Source organism: Rhinopithecus bieti, unplaced genomic scaffold, assembly GCF_001698545.2.
Source record: "Rhinopithecus bieti isolate Rb0 unplaced genomic scaffold, ASM169854v2 scaffold_23303, whole genome shotgun sequence".
NCBI classification, from domain to species: domain Eukaryota; kingdom Metazoa; phylum Chordata; class Mammalia; order Primates; family Cercopithecidae; genus Rhinopithecus; species Rhinopithecus bieti.
Window position 1 is genome coordinate 470,414 of NW_016810922.1, and position 16,650 is coordinate 487,063.

At 35.0% G+C, this 16,650-nt stretch overlaps 1 protein-coding gene across 1 annotated transcript in view; it reads left to right on the top strand.

Annotated features, from left to right (window-relative positions):
• Positions 1–16,650, top strand: part of DST (dystonin) — a 387,485-nt gene that overhangs the window by 281,634 nt on the left and 89,201 nt on the right. The window contains 6 exon segments of the mRNA XM_017893233.1: positions 413–475; positions 1,069–1,310; positions 2,197–2,326; positions 5,124–5,323; positions 6,797–7,292; positions 8,966–10,437. Of these exon segments, the coding sequence (XP_017748722.1) occupies positions 413–475; positions 1,069–1,310; positions 2,197–2,326; positions 5,124–5,323; positions 6,797–7,292; positions 8,966–10,437 (2,603 nt within the window).

Here is a 16,650-nt window from a genome sequence, read left to right on the forward strand (position 1 = left end):
AATAAAAATAAATATAAATTTTAAAAAAACACTAAGCTTCCACTTATTGCTCTAAAATGCAATTTAATAAATATGACTCTTCCTAGAATAGAGGAATTTATGATAAAGCGATTTCATCACAAAAATTTTTATGAATTAATATTTAATGATTATGTAATATAAACATACTGAAATGGTAGTGTTTAAGACAATACTTTAAGAATAAATTTTACATAAAAGAGAGGATATTGTTTGATATTTAAATTTTGGACATTCATTTGATTTTGAAGTTGAGTCAGTATTTTATGTTTTCAAATAGCAGTAACATTTTAAAGTGATTACTGTTGATGGGGTTTAATTTAATGCCATCTACTGTTAATGTATAGAAATGCTATGAAACTCTGTGATTATTTTAGTGTTAATATTTTTGCAGGTGGAGCAATATTAAATGGTGAAGGAACAGCCACAAATACTGAGGAATTTTGGGCAAATAAAGGTGAATGTTAATTTTAATTTGTTATTGATTAATGTAATTTGGTATTTTTTTAATGAGAGAAAATCTTAGAGGCAAACAGTAGTTATATTGAAATTTCAAGCCTGAATTACAATGGTATTTGATCTAATAGTCACAATCTCCATAAATACTATGTTTATATAACATTTTATGCAGTTTTGTGTATCTGAAATGAATAAAATCAAGGTATTCAGTTTGACTCTTGGTTTTGTTGCTTGCTTTTTGGTTAATTTGAGATATTTTGTCACGTGGGATAACATTATTTGACCTGATTTATTGAATTTGGTGTTTGAGATACTGCTAAGGAACATTTTGTGGTTTGTGTTTTTTATTACATTTAAAATATCTTTTTTATTTTACTTGTATTATGCAATTTTCTTGAATTATTTGTGATTAAATAGCATTATAAGATGATCCAACCTTTTATTTCTAAAATATTTATGACTTTATCATACTAGGCTTAATAGTGACAAACTAGATGTTATAAAATATCATGTAAAAAAAACTTTTATTTCTAGACCTCTGCTCCGAATGTCCTGAAAATATGTCAATATAGTTGTTTTTCTTACTCCTAGGTTTAACATCCATTAAAAAGGACATGACTGACATAAGTCATGATTATGAAGATCTTGGCCTCTTACTCAAGGACAAAATAGCAGAACTGAACACTAAACTCTCCAAATTGCAAAAGGCTCAGGAAGAATCAAGTGCAATGATGCAGTGGTTACAGAAAATGAACAAAACTGCAACGAAATGGCATCAGACACCTGCACCTACAGATACTGAAGCTGTGAAGACTCAAGTTGAGCAGAATAAGGTATATTCTGTGGCTGCACCTATGGAAGACATGAAAGAGAATGGATTAGCAGTTGGAATGGAGCTCTGGTAGTCAGAAGCTCTGTTCTGTTTTCTAGCTCTATAAACTTTAGCACATAATTTGACAGTTTGTTTAATGTGCCTTTCTGTAGAGACTGATAATAATAGTTACTTTTTTAAAATTTTGGGCACAGCCACGTTATAGATTAGCAAACTATTTGGTGTAAGCTACTTTGCCACCTTTAAATCAGTGTAAGCCTGGGATGTTAACCAGTCAGCTATTAGAAAAGATTTATTTAAGGGCTAAATGTATGAGGGATCCACTCTCTGTAGTATAAAAATAGGGTAGCTAATGCCTTCCTTTTCTTTAATAGAGGGTATTTCTTTCTACAGCTGCCAAGGTTGGGAAAATGGCTTTATATAATGGTGGCAATGATGGCAAAATTTCTACAAATTAACAACCTATATTTGAATTCTATAATGTGTTGACCAAAAAAAGTGCTTATTCACATGTAGATTCTCCACTTCTGGCAGCCTTTATTAAGACTGACTTTCTTACTTATTAAAATTTACTGATGTCATCTTTCTTTATTCCAGAGTGGCTTGTTTGAAAATATGAAATTCTTTCTCACTAATGGGGACAAGAGTCATTATCTCCATAGTCATAGTGTTCCTCTGTGGGGATTCCTTTATCACACAGTTGAACACGAGCTAAGAAGAGGAAAGGAAAATAATTAATTGCAAAATCCAGACCCTCACCCACCACAGCATTTAACAGTAGATTTTTTTCCTCTTTTGGTCATTCTAGAGAAAAAAAATCCTCTATCATTAATTGTATTTTTGTCTTTTGCTGTTCACATAGTTTATTATTATTTTTCCCTTGTTAGTCATTTGAGGCAGAACTGAAGCAGAATGTAAACAAAGTACAGGAGTTGAAAGACAAGTTGACAGAGCTGTTGGAGGAGAACCCAGATACTCCTGAGGCCCCCAAATGGAAACAGATGTTGACAGAAATAGGTATGTTGCGTTACTTAGATGAACGCCTGTGAAGAAAAGTGCAATCATTTTTCATGTTAATCATAATCTTTATCAGAAAACATTCAACAGAGTCACTTATTTTTGGATTTGCTTTAATGTTTCAGAATCAATTTTTGCATAAAGTGTCATTTCAAATTATATTGTGCAGAAAATTGGCATATCTTATGTTTTTTATGGTAAACACAGTAATTAAATTTATTTTTATGAAGAATGTAGATACTAGTTAATGAAGTGCTGTGCATTGAGTACCTGTTGTCATTAATGTTTCTTTACTTTTTACTAGCTTTTGGTGCTTTATTATGCTTTATATATTTTCAAGCTGTATTATATTTTAAATATTTCTTTCATTCATCTGGAAAAGGTGTGCTCCCTTCTCCTTCATGCAGTTACTTCTGGGACCCCTCCTGCTCCATGCTTTTTGCTCTTCTGCTCTTCCCCAATTTTTTATCCAAAATTATCCTCCTACCCACATTCTGTCCTTGTGTAAACAGAGGAGTATACACTGCTCCTCAGAGGTACAGAATTTTCTTTATAAGCCCTATTGTCTTACCAATTTTTATTACTATCATGATGTAGAAAATGAGTGTAAAGGGGGTAGAAGAAAAAAGAAAATGAGTATAAGAGAACGGTAATAATTTTCCCCACTTCATAGTTTCATTTGGAGAACCCAATAAGTTAAGTTGTATGTGCCTCAAACAAATAGTACCTGGCACATATTAAGTGCTATGTAAGTATATACTATGATTATAATAATTATTTTACTTTCAATTGTTCCATTACTAAATATTGTCCTTCCTTTAGAGTCAGGTGTGCTATGATAAATGTAGAAATCTCTAAGTATATTTTAGTTTGATAAAGGTTACCCTAAGGGATCTTCATGTTCAGAGATATATTTAATCCAACTTTAGAGATTCCTATCAAGTTGTAATTGATTTGCCCCTAATTCAGTGGCTGTCTTCTAGGATCTCAGAATTACTTGGGGAGAGTATTAGCAAACCCAAGTAATATCATGTAAAAAAAACTATTTTAGAATAGGAATGGGAATGAGGAATATGTAGTTCAGAAAACCTTCTTGATGAGCTTTTATATTTTTCCTTCCTGATTTATTGTTTTAATGGCATTATTTTGTTGTGAGATTGTGTTTGACCAGAAAATGTCATATGGAATGATTTATTAGATAAGGTTTCAGTGATTGTGTTCTATTAAAGTCATCCCTTTAGTGTGTTATGCTAAATGAAAAATCTCTCAAATCAATTGATCACACCATCAGTGAATATTTATTGAGTGACTGTGTTGAAGTGCTGGAAGAAGTGCTCTGATCAGTAACCCTTGACTACAGGGAGCATACTGTCTTGAGGATGGAGAGAACAGAAAAGGCTTCCTAGCAAGGGTAAATCCAATGGAATGTAAAGGAAGGATAGGGTTGGGATGTATGGGGAGGAGGTATAGAATCTCAGGTACAGGACCTGTGTGAGCAGAAGCCTGTTTGGATTACAAGGGTGAAATCATCAGGGCTAGATTAGAGGATCATCTCAGAGTACAAACCTTCAGAGATTGTGGGAGGCCTCGAATATCAGGCAAAGGTCTTCAGATTTTATTGTCTAGGTAACAAGGAGTTAGTTGTTGAAGGATTTGAGCAGGGAAGTGACAGTTTTAAAAGTGACATTGTTTAGGGAAATGGTATTAGAAACAAGTGGCTTGCAGTTGAGAAACACTAATAGCAGGGATACTAGTTAGAAGACTGCTAGACTAGGTCATTAGTTCTCCAGTGTGCTCCTGGGATCAGCAGCAACAGCATCACCTGGGAATTTTTTAGAAGTGCAGAATTTCAGATACTACTCCAGACCTACTGAATCAAAAACTCAAGGTAGAGCCTGGAAATCTGTGTTAAAAATGCCTCCAGGTGATTCTTAATGCAGCTCAAGTGTGAGAACTACTGGTCTAGGTAAATCATGATGCTGTTAGCTCATCACCTGGATGGATTGTGTTAAATTATCACATGCATTCTAAAAATACATATCTATTATATATCAATTTTAAAAATACAAATAATTAAAAAAAAATATGATGAAGGCCAAGATGGAGTTATGGCATTGAGAATGTAAAGGAGGGCTTTAAGGTTTTATGATCAAGGATATAATAGAGTTAGGAAGCTCATAAAAGCATTTACTGAATTATTGCATCTTTATGACATGGGAGAAGACATAACCTTTGAAAGAAATCTAAAAGTCATACAAGTCCACCAGTTTTGAGAAGAATATAATGAGTTTTATTTTTTAATGTTGAGTTTAATTGGTGAGACTTCCTACTGGAACTTTCCAGCAGCTGGTTGTTAATGTGTAATTTGAATGGGAAAGAATAATTGGGGATAGATATACAAATGTGGGAGCAATTTGCCTAGAATGGATAAGTGAAGATTTTATATTAAGAGGATTATTGTTCATTGTTTTAGTAAGTCATAGTTTAATAAACACTCTATAGGACTTATAGAAGGAACGAGAGATCTCAGAATCCTGTCTGCTTTAATGAATATTCCATATTCTACAATATCTTCTAAAATCATATTCACAATTGTTTTCCCTATACTTCAGTTGACATACAACCATCAGACCTATAAAATCTTAGGTTAGTCCTTTAAGTAACTATGTAACAAGAGTCGTAAAAATGGGATTATAGCCATTATATATCATTTTGAATCATATCATACAGTCCTCATAGACATAGTCACGTTAAATGCAAAAAAAATCAAATACCAGTTTCATTTTTTTTCTTTTAGATTCTAAGTGGCAAGAACTCAATCAATTAACAATTGATAGACAACAAAAACTGGAAGAATCCTCCAATAATCTAACCCAGTTCCAGACTGTAGAGGCCCAACTGAAACAGTGGCTTGTGGAAAAAGAACTTATGGTCAGTGTTCTTGGGCCCTTGTCAATTGACCCAAATATGCTAAACACACAAAGGCAGCAGGTGCAGGTGAGTGTTACCTAATAACCTGTCTCTCGTGCACAGCAATTTGAGTTACTGAGACCAATGTTTTCATTATAAATATATTAACTTTGGTCAGTAGGTGTTTTATGTAACTGCTTTGCAGTATATGTGTAACGTTTCAGATGCCCATAAGATACTGTCCTGATGTTAGGGGGAATCCCCCAGAGAACTAAAGCTATGAGGCATCTTAGAGGCCTCCTTGAAGCCCATGAATGGGCCAAGTCTCCTGATTATTGCAGTCATATTGTGGGTGGTACAGATCCTGTTAAAAGGGCCTTCTTTGAAGTATTAATGCAATTAAGTAATATCTTTATGAGAGGCTAGTATATACTTTTTACTGTTTAGAAATTACTCCTTTGAGGTTTTATTTATTTTGATTATGGTAGTAGATAATGAAACTTGTAAAACTCATGCAGTTGAGTTCTAATGGGAGACAGAGAGAACAAGAAGAGGACAAAGAATAAGGGAAGCAGAGAGGGAACCCTGAAACCCAGGGTGTTAGTTAGATTAGTCTAGTTACAAAGCAGATAAATCCACAAGGGAAAAAAAATCCAAAAGAAGAGTTTTATTTTTTAATGTTTAATGTTTTTATAGTCAGGCGTAATAGCAGAAGTTCAGTGGTGGTTTCAGTTAGTTTTTTTAATGGATGAGTACTGGCTTTAGAGCAGGGAGGCTGTTTTATAAGCTGAAAATTCAAGTAAGTTTTGGTAAAAGTCAGATGTTTGAGTTCATATCTGTTCATAATCCAAAGACAATAAAAACAAAAGATAAAAGTAAATATCTGGGGAGAAATAATTGCCTTTACTCTTGGTAGTCTCCCAGAGATACACAGATAAATAAAATATAGATAAAAGTATAAAAGATAGATAAAATATGATACTAAAAGAATGAAATTTTTTGGATCATTCATTTTATGAGTCAGGTTGAGTCTGTACATTCTGAGCAGCATGATTTGTTGGCTAAAACCTTTATAATAAAGACTATAAACATCAATAAATTTTATGTTACAAAAACCTTTGTAAATCAGTGTATCATGAGTTAATATATTCTAACACCTTTATCACTGTGCGTTTTCTTTAATACAAAATTCCATAGGGTATTCCAAAATCCTACAAAGACAAAACGTGAATGGGTAAAACAAATTTGGTGTAAGTGCAGTGTGAACTTGTCTAACAGCAGTGTTTCTCTTTTATATGAAAATTCACACATGAATTTTGTTCATTTTGTCCAGGTTTTCCTTTAGGGGATGGGATTAGTCTAGACAGGATATCTCTGTGAAGCACCATAGCTTTTGGATTTAAGATAATTGTACTGCCCTTTAAGTAAAAGTAGGAAAGTAATAACTAAAAAACAGAAACTAGAGAAATAATTACCATTTCTGTCTGTTTGGACACCAAATCTGCGTTTTCTACAATCAATCATATAATAACTTGTGTTTATTTACCCTTATTACCTTAGATTCTGCTGCAAGAATTCGCCACTCGGAAACCTCAATATGAACAGCTCACAGCTGCTGGTCAGGGCATTCTGAGCAGACCTGGAGAAGACCCTTCTTTACATGGGATTGTGAAAGAGCAACTGGCAGCTGTGACCCAAAAATGGGATAGCCTAACAGGGCAACTGAGTGACAGATGTGACTGGATTGACCAAGCCATTGTTAAAAGCACACAGTATCAAAGCCTGCTGAGAAGCCTTTCTGATAAACTGAGTGACTTGGATAATAAACTCAGCAGCAGTCTGGCTGTGAGCACTCACCCTGACGCTATGAACCAACAGTTGGAAACAGCCCAAAAAATGAAGCAGGAAATACAGCAGGAAAAGAATCAGATAAAAGTGGCCCAGGCACTCTGTGAGGATTTGTCAGCACTGGTTAAAGAAGAGTACTTGAAAGCAGAACTTAGTAGGCAGCTAGAAGGCATCTTAAAATCATTTAAGGATATTGAACAGAAAGCAGGTTTGTCTACTTTTAATACATGTATTTCCTGGTCAGAAATAGATGTCATGTATTGCTTATTTCCAAGATGTTGCCAATAATCCAGGACCCCAAAGAGACTCTGCCCCACTGTTAACATCAGTGAAGGGGAGGATGAATACAGGAGGTCAGAGAGTAGTTTTGTATCCATAGGCATATGTAATGTTAGGGTCATTCTACACATATAATCTGTTGGCAAAATTGACTTCCTGAAAGCCTATTAAAATCTCAGGTACCCCAAACTGGTTTTTAAAAGATGTAAATGTTTTTTGCTGTATGACAGTCTTATTTTGCCAGAAAAAAAACATGAATAGTTAGTAAAAGGCTTTGCATTATCTTGTCATCTGCTGTTACTTTATCTATTCGGTCATAGAAAACTTTTCTAGAGAAATGTGTGCAAGAGAGGCATTTGTCACTATTTTCCTCTCTCACTGTGGCTATAATTCTGTGGCAGATGTGTTGATATTTGTCAGAGGTAGCAGTGAGTTATTAGAATTCAGAAAGCCCTGATGAAGAAAGGCACATTTTGTTAAGTTTGTTCTGTTTGAAAAGTTTCTAGTTTTTTGCACCTAGTAAATACTCAAGTTATGCTTTTTAATTGGTTGGATTTACTGATCACAGCAACTGTTTCAGACTTATTCCTTTGTTTGACATGATATTAACAACAGTAAATATCAGCTATTATCATTATTATTCTTAATGGTATGAACACTTTTATGTGATAGGTATTAAACTAAGAACTTTACATGTACTATAATCTGTACAGCACCTACCATTAATATTGTCAATTCACAGTGGTAGAAATTAGGCTTAGAGGTTTAATCGTTTGCCTGGGGTCTTCCAACTCTGAAGAGGTTAAACCAAGATACAAACTCATGTAGTTTTTATGTGTTACATTATGTTGCCTCCATAATATGTAAAAGTCATAGACATGGCCAGGCGCAGTGGCTCACACCTGTAATCCCAGCACTTTGGGAGGCCGAGGCGGGTGGATCACAAGGTCAGGAGATCGAGACCATCCTAGCTAACACAGTGAAAACCCATCTCTACTAAAATACAAAAGTTAGCCAGGCGTGGTGGCAGGCGCCTGTAGTCCCAGCTACTCGGGAGACTGAGGCAGGAGAATGGCGTGAACCCAGGAAGTGGAGCTTGCAGTGAGCCGAGATCGTGCCACTACACTCCAGCCTGGGCGACAGAGTAAGCCTCTGCCTAGAAAAAAAAAAAAAGAAAAAAAAAAAAAAGTCATAGATGTGAAAAAGTCTTATTTGATAAGAGATGGATTATTTTTCAACATAATTGAGAACTTGGCCATCATCACTTCTCCATACTAGAATAGAGAAGACACCAGCACAGCAGATGATGTGTGGCGTGGCCACTCCCTGCACTTTGACGCATTTTTACTTATTTCCTTATTCTTTGTTTCCCCCTCTCATCTGTCTCCTGCATCTTTTCTTGATTGTGTATTTTCTTGTGCCTACCTCTTACCTCTTTTCCCCTTTGTCAATGTCTTAAGTTCACTTGTAGTTCTTATAGTCAATGCTAAAAGCCCTTGCTTTTCTACAATTCTATATATTCAGAGATTTTTATTTTGGCTTTTCATAGATTAAATTAACATTTTGATGTAAAATAAACATATCTTGTAATTTTATTTCTAGAGAGTCATGTCCAGCACCTTCAGTCAGCCTGTGCAAGCTCTCATCAATTTCAGCAAATGTCTAGAGATTTTCAGGCTTGGCTAGATACAAAGAAAGAAGAGCAAAACAAGTCTCATCCAATATCCGCCAAACTCAATGTCTTGGAGTCATTAATTAAAGATCATAAAGACTTTAGTAAAACTTTGACTGCTCAGTCTCATATTTATGAAAAAACTATTGCAGAAGGTGAAAATCTGTTATTAAAAACCCAAGGGTCTGAGAAGGCAGCCTTACAGTTACAGCTTAATACAATTAAAACCAATTGGGATACATTTAAAAAGGAGGTGAAAGAAAGAGAAAACAAGTTAAAAGATTCATTGGAAAAAGCCCTTAAGTATAAAGAGCAAGTAGAGACTCTCTGGCCATGGATAGACAAATGCCAAAACAACCTGGAGGAAATAAAATTTTGCTTGGATCCTGCTGAAGGAGAGAATTCTATTGCCAAGTTAAAGTCTCTGCAGAAGGAAATGGACCAACACTTTGGTATGGTAGAATTACTGAACAACACAGCCAATAGCTTGCTCAGTGTCTGTGAGATAGATAAAGAAGTTGTTACAGATGAGAATAAGTCACTGATCCAGAAGGTGGACATGGTCACTGAACAACTTCACAGTAAGAAATTCTCTCTAGAGAACATGGCTCAGAAGTTTAAAGAATTTCAAGAAGTTTCCAAAGAATCTAAAAGGCAGCTTCACTGTGCAAAGGAGCAGCTAGATATCCATGATTCCCTGGGACCCCAGGCTTACAGTAACAAATACCTGACCATGTTGCAGACTCAGCAGAAATCACTTCAGGCCTTGAAGCATCAGGTAGATTTGGCTAAAAGACTTGCACAGGACCTTGTGGTAGAGGCCTCAGACTCAAAGGGAACCTCTGATGTTTTATTACAAGTGGAAACCATAGCTCAAGAGCATAGTGCACTAAGTCAGCAGGTTGATGAAAAGTGTTCTTTCTTAGAAACCAAGCTTCAGGGCATTGGGCATTTCCAGAATACCATTCGAGAAATGTTTTCTCAGTTTGCAGAGTTTGATGATGAACTGGATAGCATGGCTCCAGTGGGGAGAGATGCAGAAACATTGCAAAAGCAAAAGGAAACTATTAAAGCCTTTCTAAAGAAACTAGGAGCCCTCATAGCAAGCAACGACAATGCCAATAAAACCTGCAAGATGATGTTAGCCACAGAAGAAACCTCTCCTGACCTTATTGGAATCAAAAGGGACTTGGAGGCCTTAAGCAAACAATGCAACAAGTTACTGGACCGAGCCCAAGCCAGAGAAGAGCAGGTTGAAGGGACAATTAAGCGTCTTGAAGAATTTTACAGCAAATGGAAAGAATTCTCTACTCTGCTCCAGGAAGCCGAAGAACATGAAGAGTCACAAGGTCCTGTTGGTATGGAAACGGAGGCAATTAATCAGCAGCTTGAGGTATTCAAGGTAGGAAACTGTCACTTTTTACGAAGTGTTTTTATTGTAAATGAAGTTTCTAATTTGTATAGAAAGGAGATTGCCTATTTCGTAGAACCTTCTAATAATGATTGTCATACAATATTTGAGCCGGAATGAGCATATATGGAAGTAACACCCAGACAAGTGGGGCAGTTGCAAGGCTACTGGTGATATGGGACTTTGTGGAATAAGGCCTGAGATAAAATCAGATCAAAGGGTGCTTGGCAAAGTTCCAGGCAAGCTAGAAACTTGACATCATAGGGTCCATTTCTGAAGTCATTCACAATTGCCATCCGTGGTGACTGGGGCTGTGGTTTGAACTCTACTGCAGATGTTTATCTCCCAGCATTTTCTTCAATGGTGAATTACCATCTTTTCTGCCCTTTCTTTTTATAACTGTCTTCTCATCCTTCTTAATTTAATTTCTTCCACAGACATTTTTCTTCTAAAAGCTCATATTTTAAAGGCAATATGGAGTTCTATGTTGTAATCTGTTTCATTAAACAAAGATCTTAGGCTCATGCCCCAGAGGATTAGAGGTGAATTTTTTTTATTGCATGATATAAGCTCCTCAGTGCCAAGAAATAACTGCCACTCAACAGTGATCAGTGACACTTAATGAATGAAACATTTAATAAAAATGGTGGGCCAGTTTCCATGACTTTGGATTTGGCCTTATTTATGATAGTGAGAACAGAAGTCACATCTGTATAGGGGAAAGATAGGTTCATCCCTGGAAACAAAGGGTCCTAAATAGCAAGCGATTTTCTATATGGGGTGATATAAACCTTTAAGGTTTCACAGCTCCTGTTATATTTATGAGATGTGTTTTACTGGCAAAGATATATTGCACCATTAGTGTATAAAGAATAAACTAAGACCAAATAACAGTTTATAAAACCATAAATTATTTTCTTTGAGAAATGAATATGAATCAAATGGACTTCCAAATTCTATGCAGTTATATTTGACATACTCTTTCATTTGCTTGTCTTTGATAACATTATAGATGACTGAATCTTGAAAATACCTTCTTTTATTTGTATTGTTATTACTATTATGATTATTTGCAGTTTATTAAACACCTTTGAAGCCTAGTTCCTTCAGGGCTCACAAGTCTGTGATTCTGTATTTAGTTCTTGATTCTTGAAGGTGAAAGAAACATTCTTATTGTTGACTTGACCTCCTTCATTGATCTGTCAAAATTTTATATTTCTGATTTGCAAAATAAGATTTCATATGAGAGAATCCTCTATTAGAAAAGCATAGTTCTGTGGCAATTGCTTCATCAAAGACTGGGAGAGATCTTGGGAGCAACTCTTCCTTTGTCAGTAAGTTTGGAATTCTCTGTAGAACCCTGTCAGCACCTTAAAGATTAAATGACAGTAATCAAGCAGTGTTTATACTAATGAAATTTAACCACATTAAGTGGTTAAATTGTGAAACATGATTTCTTTCGGTTTCCTGTGCATTTGTTTAGGAAAAAAAGACCTTCATTTCTCTTTGCTGCTTCTAACTACTTGTAAGACAGTGAACAAAAGTAATAGTACTGGTGCTGCTACTTGTGGGTGCCTCCCCTTTGGTCTTCCCAAGTACAGTGAAAAATGTGGCTCTTCATGTGGAGAATTGAAAGTAAGAAAAAGCAAGAGATAGGAGGAGCTTTCTCACCATTGCACTGAAAGTGTTTTGCAAACTGAAAACCCCAAACATTACCATTAATAGCTACAATGATTGTCTTGATTGTGAAGAAATATAGAGTGATGATTTCTCCTAAAATAAACCATTTAGCATGCTGTGTTTGTTTGCTTTCAGATTATTTGGAAAGAGTTGATTGATTTTATTGAAATTCAGCAATAAAGAACATCATGGCATACTTTCAGTATCTTGAAACCCAGTGACTTAAAAAAAAAAAATTTCAAGTAGACAAATACTCTGCATTTAGTATATTCCAGTGCCATAGGTTAAAAAGGACAAGAATATGATTATGGTAGCTCACACAACCACTAATTCCATTTATCTGTGTATGTGTGTGTGTATTCTTTAAAAATAGTAATTACAATAATCAATAAATTAATTTATTATGGGCTTACTATGTGTCAAGCCCTACTTTAATTTGTCTTTAATCCTGTTAACAGTCATGAGAGGTAGATGCTGTTACTATTCTCCATCTTATTATAAAGAAGCCTAGGCCCAAGGAGGTTAAGTGACGTGTCCAAGGTCACACAGATGGTGTCAGAACCTGATTCTTTTGATGAAAATGATGCAATGTTTTGTGTAAACTTTATTTGTCACCCATGTTTCACATCTAGTATTTTCTCTGGGGAATTTTCTTATCATCTTTGCTGTAGCCTAATTTAGACAGCCTGAATAGCCAGCCATTGTTCATTTTAATCCAAAATACCAAGAACACCCACTTAAGGAACATGTTCTATAAAACTAGCTGCTATGAGAAATGTGAGATAAACATGTAAAACAGTCTTAGAAACTGATGTTATGTAGGTGCTGTGATATGATAAGGGTGATGATGATAATGATGATGTTGATGGTAGTGGTTCCAGTGATCACCACTACTGCTGCTACTGAGATGGAGCCAAACATTTCATTGTTTTAGTGATTCTTTCTTGGTTAACGTAGTAAATTGACTTGTTTACAGTTCAGTACTTAATTTAGTTTCGGTTGGGCCTTAGACTTTTGTTAAACATTAGTTTTAACATAATTTTTAGAAAGTTTTTAAAATTTTTTAAATGGAATGATTTGTATTGAGTGAAAGCTAGTTATAATTCCTAAAAGTAAAACAGAAAAGAAGTGAAGGACTGAGTCTGTCCTCCTTATTGACTTTGAAATACAATCTAGTTTGACATTAATCTATCTGGTAGCTTTAGTTTAACCCAACGTCACAGATAAAATCCTATAATAGTTTTTCTTAATGCAAAATAAACTGCCTTCTGAGCAGAACTGAGAATAAAAGCTATTACCCAGTCACTCAGCAGGGGGTGCCTCATATTCACTGGGCCCATAATAGAGGATTTAAAGCAGGTTTGATAGACTTCCCCGATTCTGTTTTTCTTTCTATAATTTAAGAAATAGCTGTTAATAGTTACTTGAGGTTTTCTTATAAAGACAAGGACAACATTCATTCATTCATGTTAAAGATACCAACCCAAACATAATACTTAAAGCAAATGCTATTCTAAACCAAATGTCCCAACTCACTCAGTGAAAACTATTCTGAGATTTTGAAAATAGATTGGTGTTATCTTTTATGTTAGTTAGCTTGACGTTTTAAAACTATTTTGATTATATATAAGGGCTGTTGTTCATAAGATTTCTACTTCTAAATACTAGTCATTGGACTAACATGTCTGAAGGTTGAGGTGTTTTCTATACTGTTGGTAAGTTAGAGTACCATTTTCCACTGACACTTCTCTATGACAGTTAAATTCTATGCACACTGTTATAAATTGCTGGAATGAATAGCAGAGCAATTCTGTTTGTCTCCAGGCAAGAAGAAAGAAACCCCTTTGGTGTTCCCTCTATCCCTACCTCCTATCTGAAGACTCCTAGCTCAAGATTATCTTCAAATCTAAACCACATTATTAAGTAACAATATTTCCACATTATTATTTATCAAAGACATATGTAACTGACTGTATACAAGGAATGCATCCCAGTAATTCCTATTATGTGATGAACAGCCAATCAGGTCTTCTGATCATTATGAAGTAACCATTATCACCATATTGAATGATTTAATTTCAATGAAAATCAAAAAAACTTGATGCTTTAATGAGTCCTAGCTAAATCTGTACCCTTCCCACCTCTATCTGGGCCAAGCTTGTCCAACCCATGGCCCACTGCCCACCTGTGGCCCAGGATGGCTTTGAATGTGGCCCAACATAAATTCATAAACTTTCTTAAATAACATTATGAGATTTTTTTTTTTTTTTGCCATTTTTTAAGGTTATCAGCTGTCATTACTGTTAGTGTATTTTATGGGTGGCCTAAGACAACTCTTCTTCTTCCAGTGTGGCCCAGAGAAGCCAAAAGATTGGATACCCCAATCTAGACCATTGTGAAAAATGCCTTACCTCAGCACCTGCTTACAGTTTATTTCTGGCCACTCTGTTGCTGTCCCAATTGTAATTCATTTTGTCCCCACAAATGAATACATCTCCAGTAGAAGTCGCTCTGAATACATCTTTTTATTTTCAAATGGACATAGAATTACATGGAGCAGAGGATTTTTAAGTGAAGTTGAAACCAGAGACAGAGCAGAACCCATGCCTAATTATACTGTAATAAATTTTGTTTGGTCCAGGTGAAGGCATTGTTTAACCCAGGCATCATTATTTTAATATTCGGGAAACTAAAATGACAAGTAGCCTGGGGCTAAGGAAGACAGGCAGTTTGAGCACAAATTCTTATTATGGTGTTTATCAAGTGATTCAAAAATAACCTCTGATGTCACCATATTGAAAATCAAACTGTCCAAAAAATGCTTTAATAGTACTTTTAAAGTGTTCATATTGTTATATAGAGGTCACTGACAAATTATTCTCCATTTTTATTAAGAATGGGGAAATTAGATAAAGGTTTTGCAGAAGAGGTTTTGTTAGGGAAAATTCCTTAATAGATTGGATTTTGTTAATGAAGCTACATTAGCAAAGGGGTTGCCTGTTACCTTCCTCTGGTATTTTTAATGGTGAAAATATTTGTACTATAGACACTGTAACTTGATGCATGACTTTTATAGGAAGGTCACATTATTTAATAAACCTACAGCAAAGTGGCATTTAACAGTTTTAGGAAGAAAATACTGCATATGCTGGTCAAGAGAGAAGCCCTACTGAGGCAGAGACCACACCTAGCTATGAAGAGGTGGAGCTGATCTGCTGTGTAGTATTATTAACACCTCATATTCTTATTCACACAAATTAGGCATGACAGGTGGATGCCTTCTTTTTCACATAATACAAGGAATATACCATACTTCTCAGAAAGGACTGTCAAAAGGGAACTTTGCAACATGGGTTCTCTTTTCAGTTTTGCCGCTAATACTACGACCCTTTATGTCACAGAGCTCCTCTTAACTTTTATTCCTTCATTTAAGATTGAGGAATTAAAGTTGGTTGTTCTGAAGGCAGTTCCAGCCAGAGATTTTATAATGTCGGATTTTTTGGTATTTGTTATTTTGTTTTGCTTTTACCTTGATAAACCTGTATCACCATTTTAGAGTGATCCAACAAAAGAGCCAAACTGTGGGATCTACTGTCATTATTATAGGCCCTCCTTTGATAAAAGGAGACCTTTGTAATGTATTTTATTAATATGGAAAGTTGCCTAAAGGTGTGTGCGAGAGAGAGAGAGAAGAATTTGCCTTGTTATGAAATTATACACTGGTTTCTTGAAAAGACCATTTGACTGGTAAATGTTTATCTAGGTCTCTAATCATTCATTAATAACTGGAGCTGCTCAAGAACTGGATACAACAAGAAAATGTCTGTGCTCACAGATCCTGTTCTCACATATCTCCAGTTATCTTCATTTCAAGCTTTGTTTCTTTTGTCAGTATTTTAATATGAAAAGTATTTCCAGATTTTGTTTGGTTTTTGTTTCTCTGAAGAAAATTGAATAGGGCCATTAACATGTTAGTTGCTTCTGCTTGCTAGATAGCTTTTCTTTAAATGAACTTTTTGACTATATATATATATATAAATAAAATATGTGAAATATGTATATATTTCAATTAATAAGATTTATATATAGAATCATCTTCTGTTACATAGAATTTTTTTTCACTGTTACCAGAAAACCTCATTGAAGATATGGGAAAGGCATTGTCTTAGTATTGTCGTAACTTAAGGAAGAACGGCAAGTGCTCATTAAAGATATTAACTAAGGTTCACATCAAGATAAACTCCCGTCAAGATCAGTCCGTGAACTCTTGTTTTTAAATGGGTTTAGTTTAGGGTCAGAACATTCTACTTTCCTCTAAATATAAACTATATTCCCAGGAAATAAGTAGTTATTGCATATTCATATGATGTATATCTTTGGAAACCTTTAGCCATTTATGTGAAGAAATTTAATAGTTTGAAAACTCAAAATATAGTATGCTTTCAGTTTTCATTAGCTAATGGCATATTTGTTTTAGAAAGAACAATTGTTGCTCTTAATGCCTGTTTTTTGTACTTGCAGCAC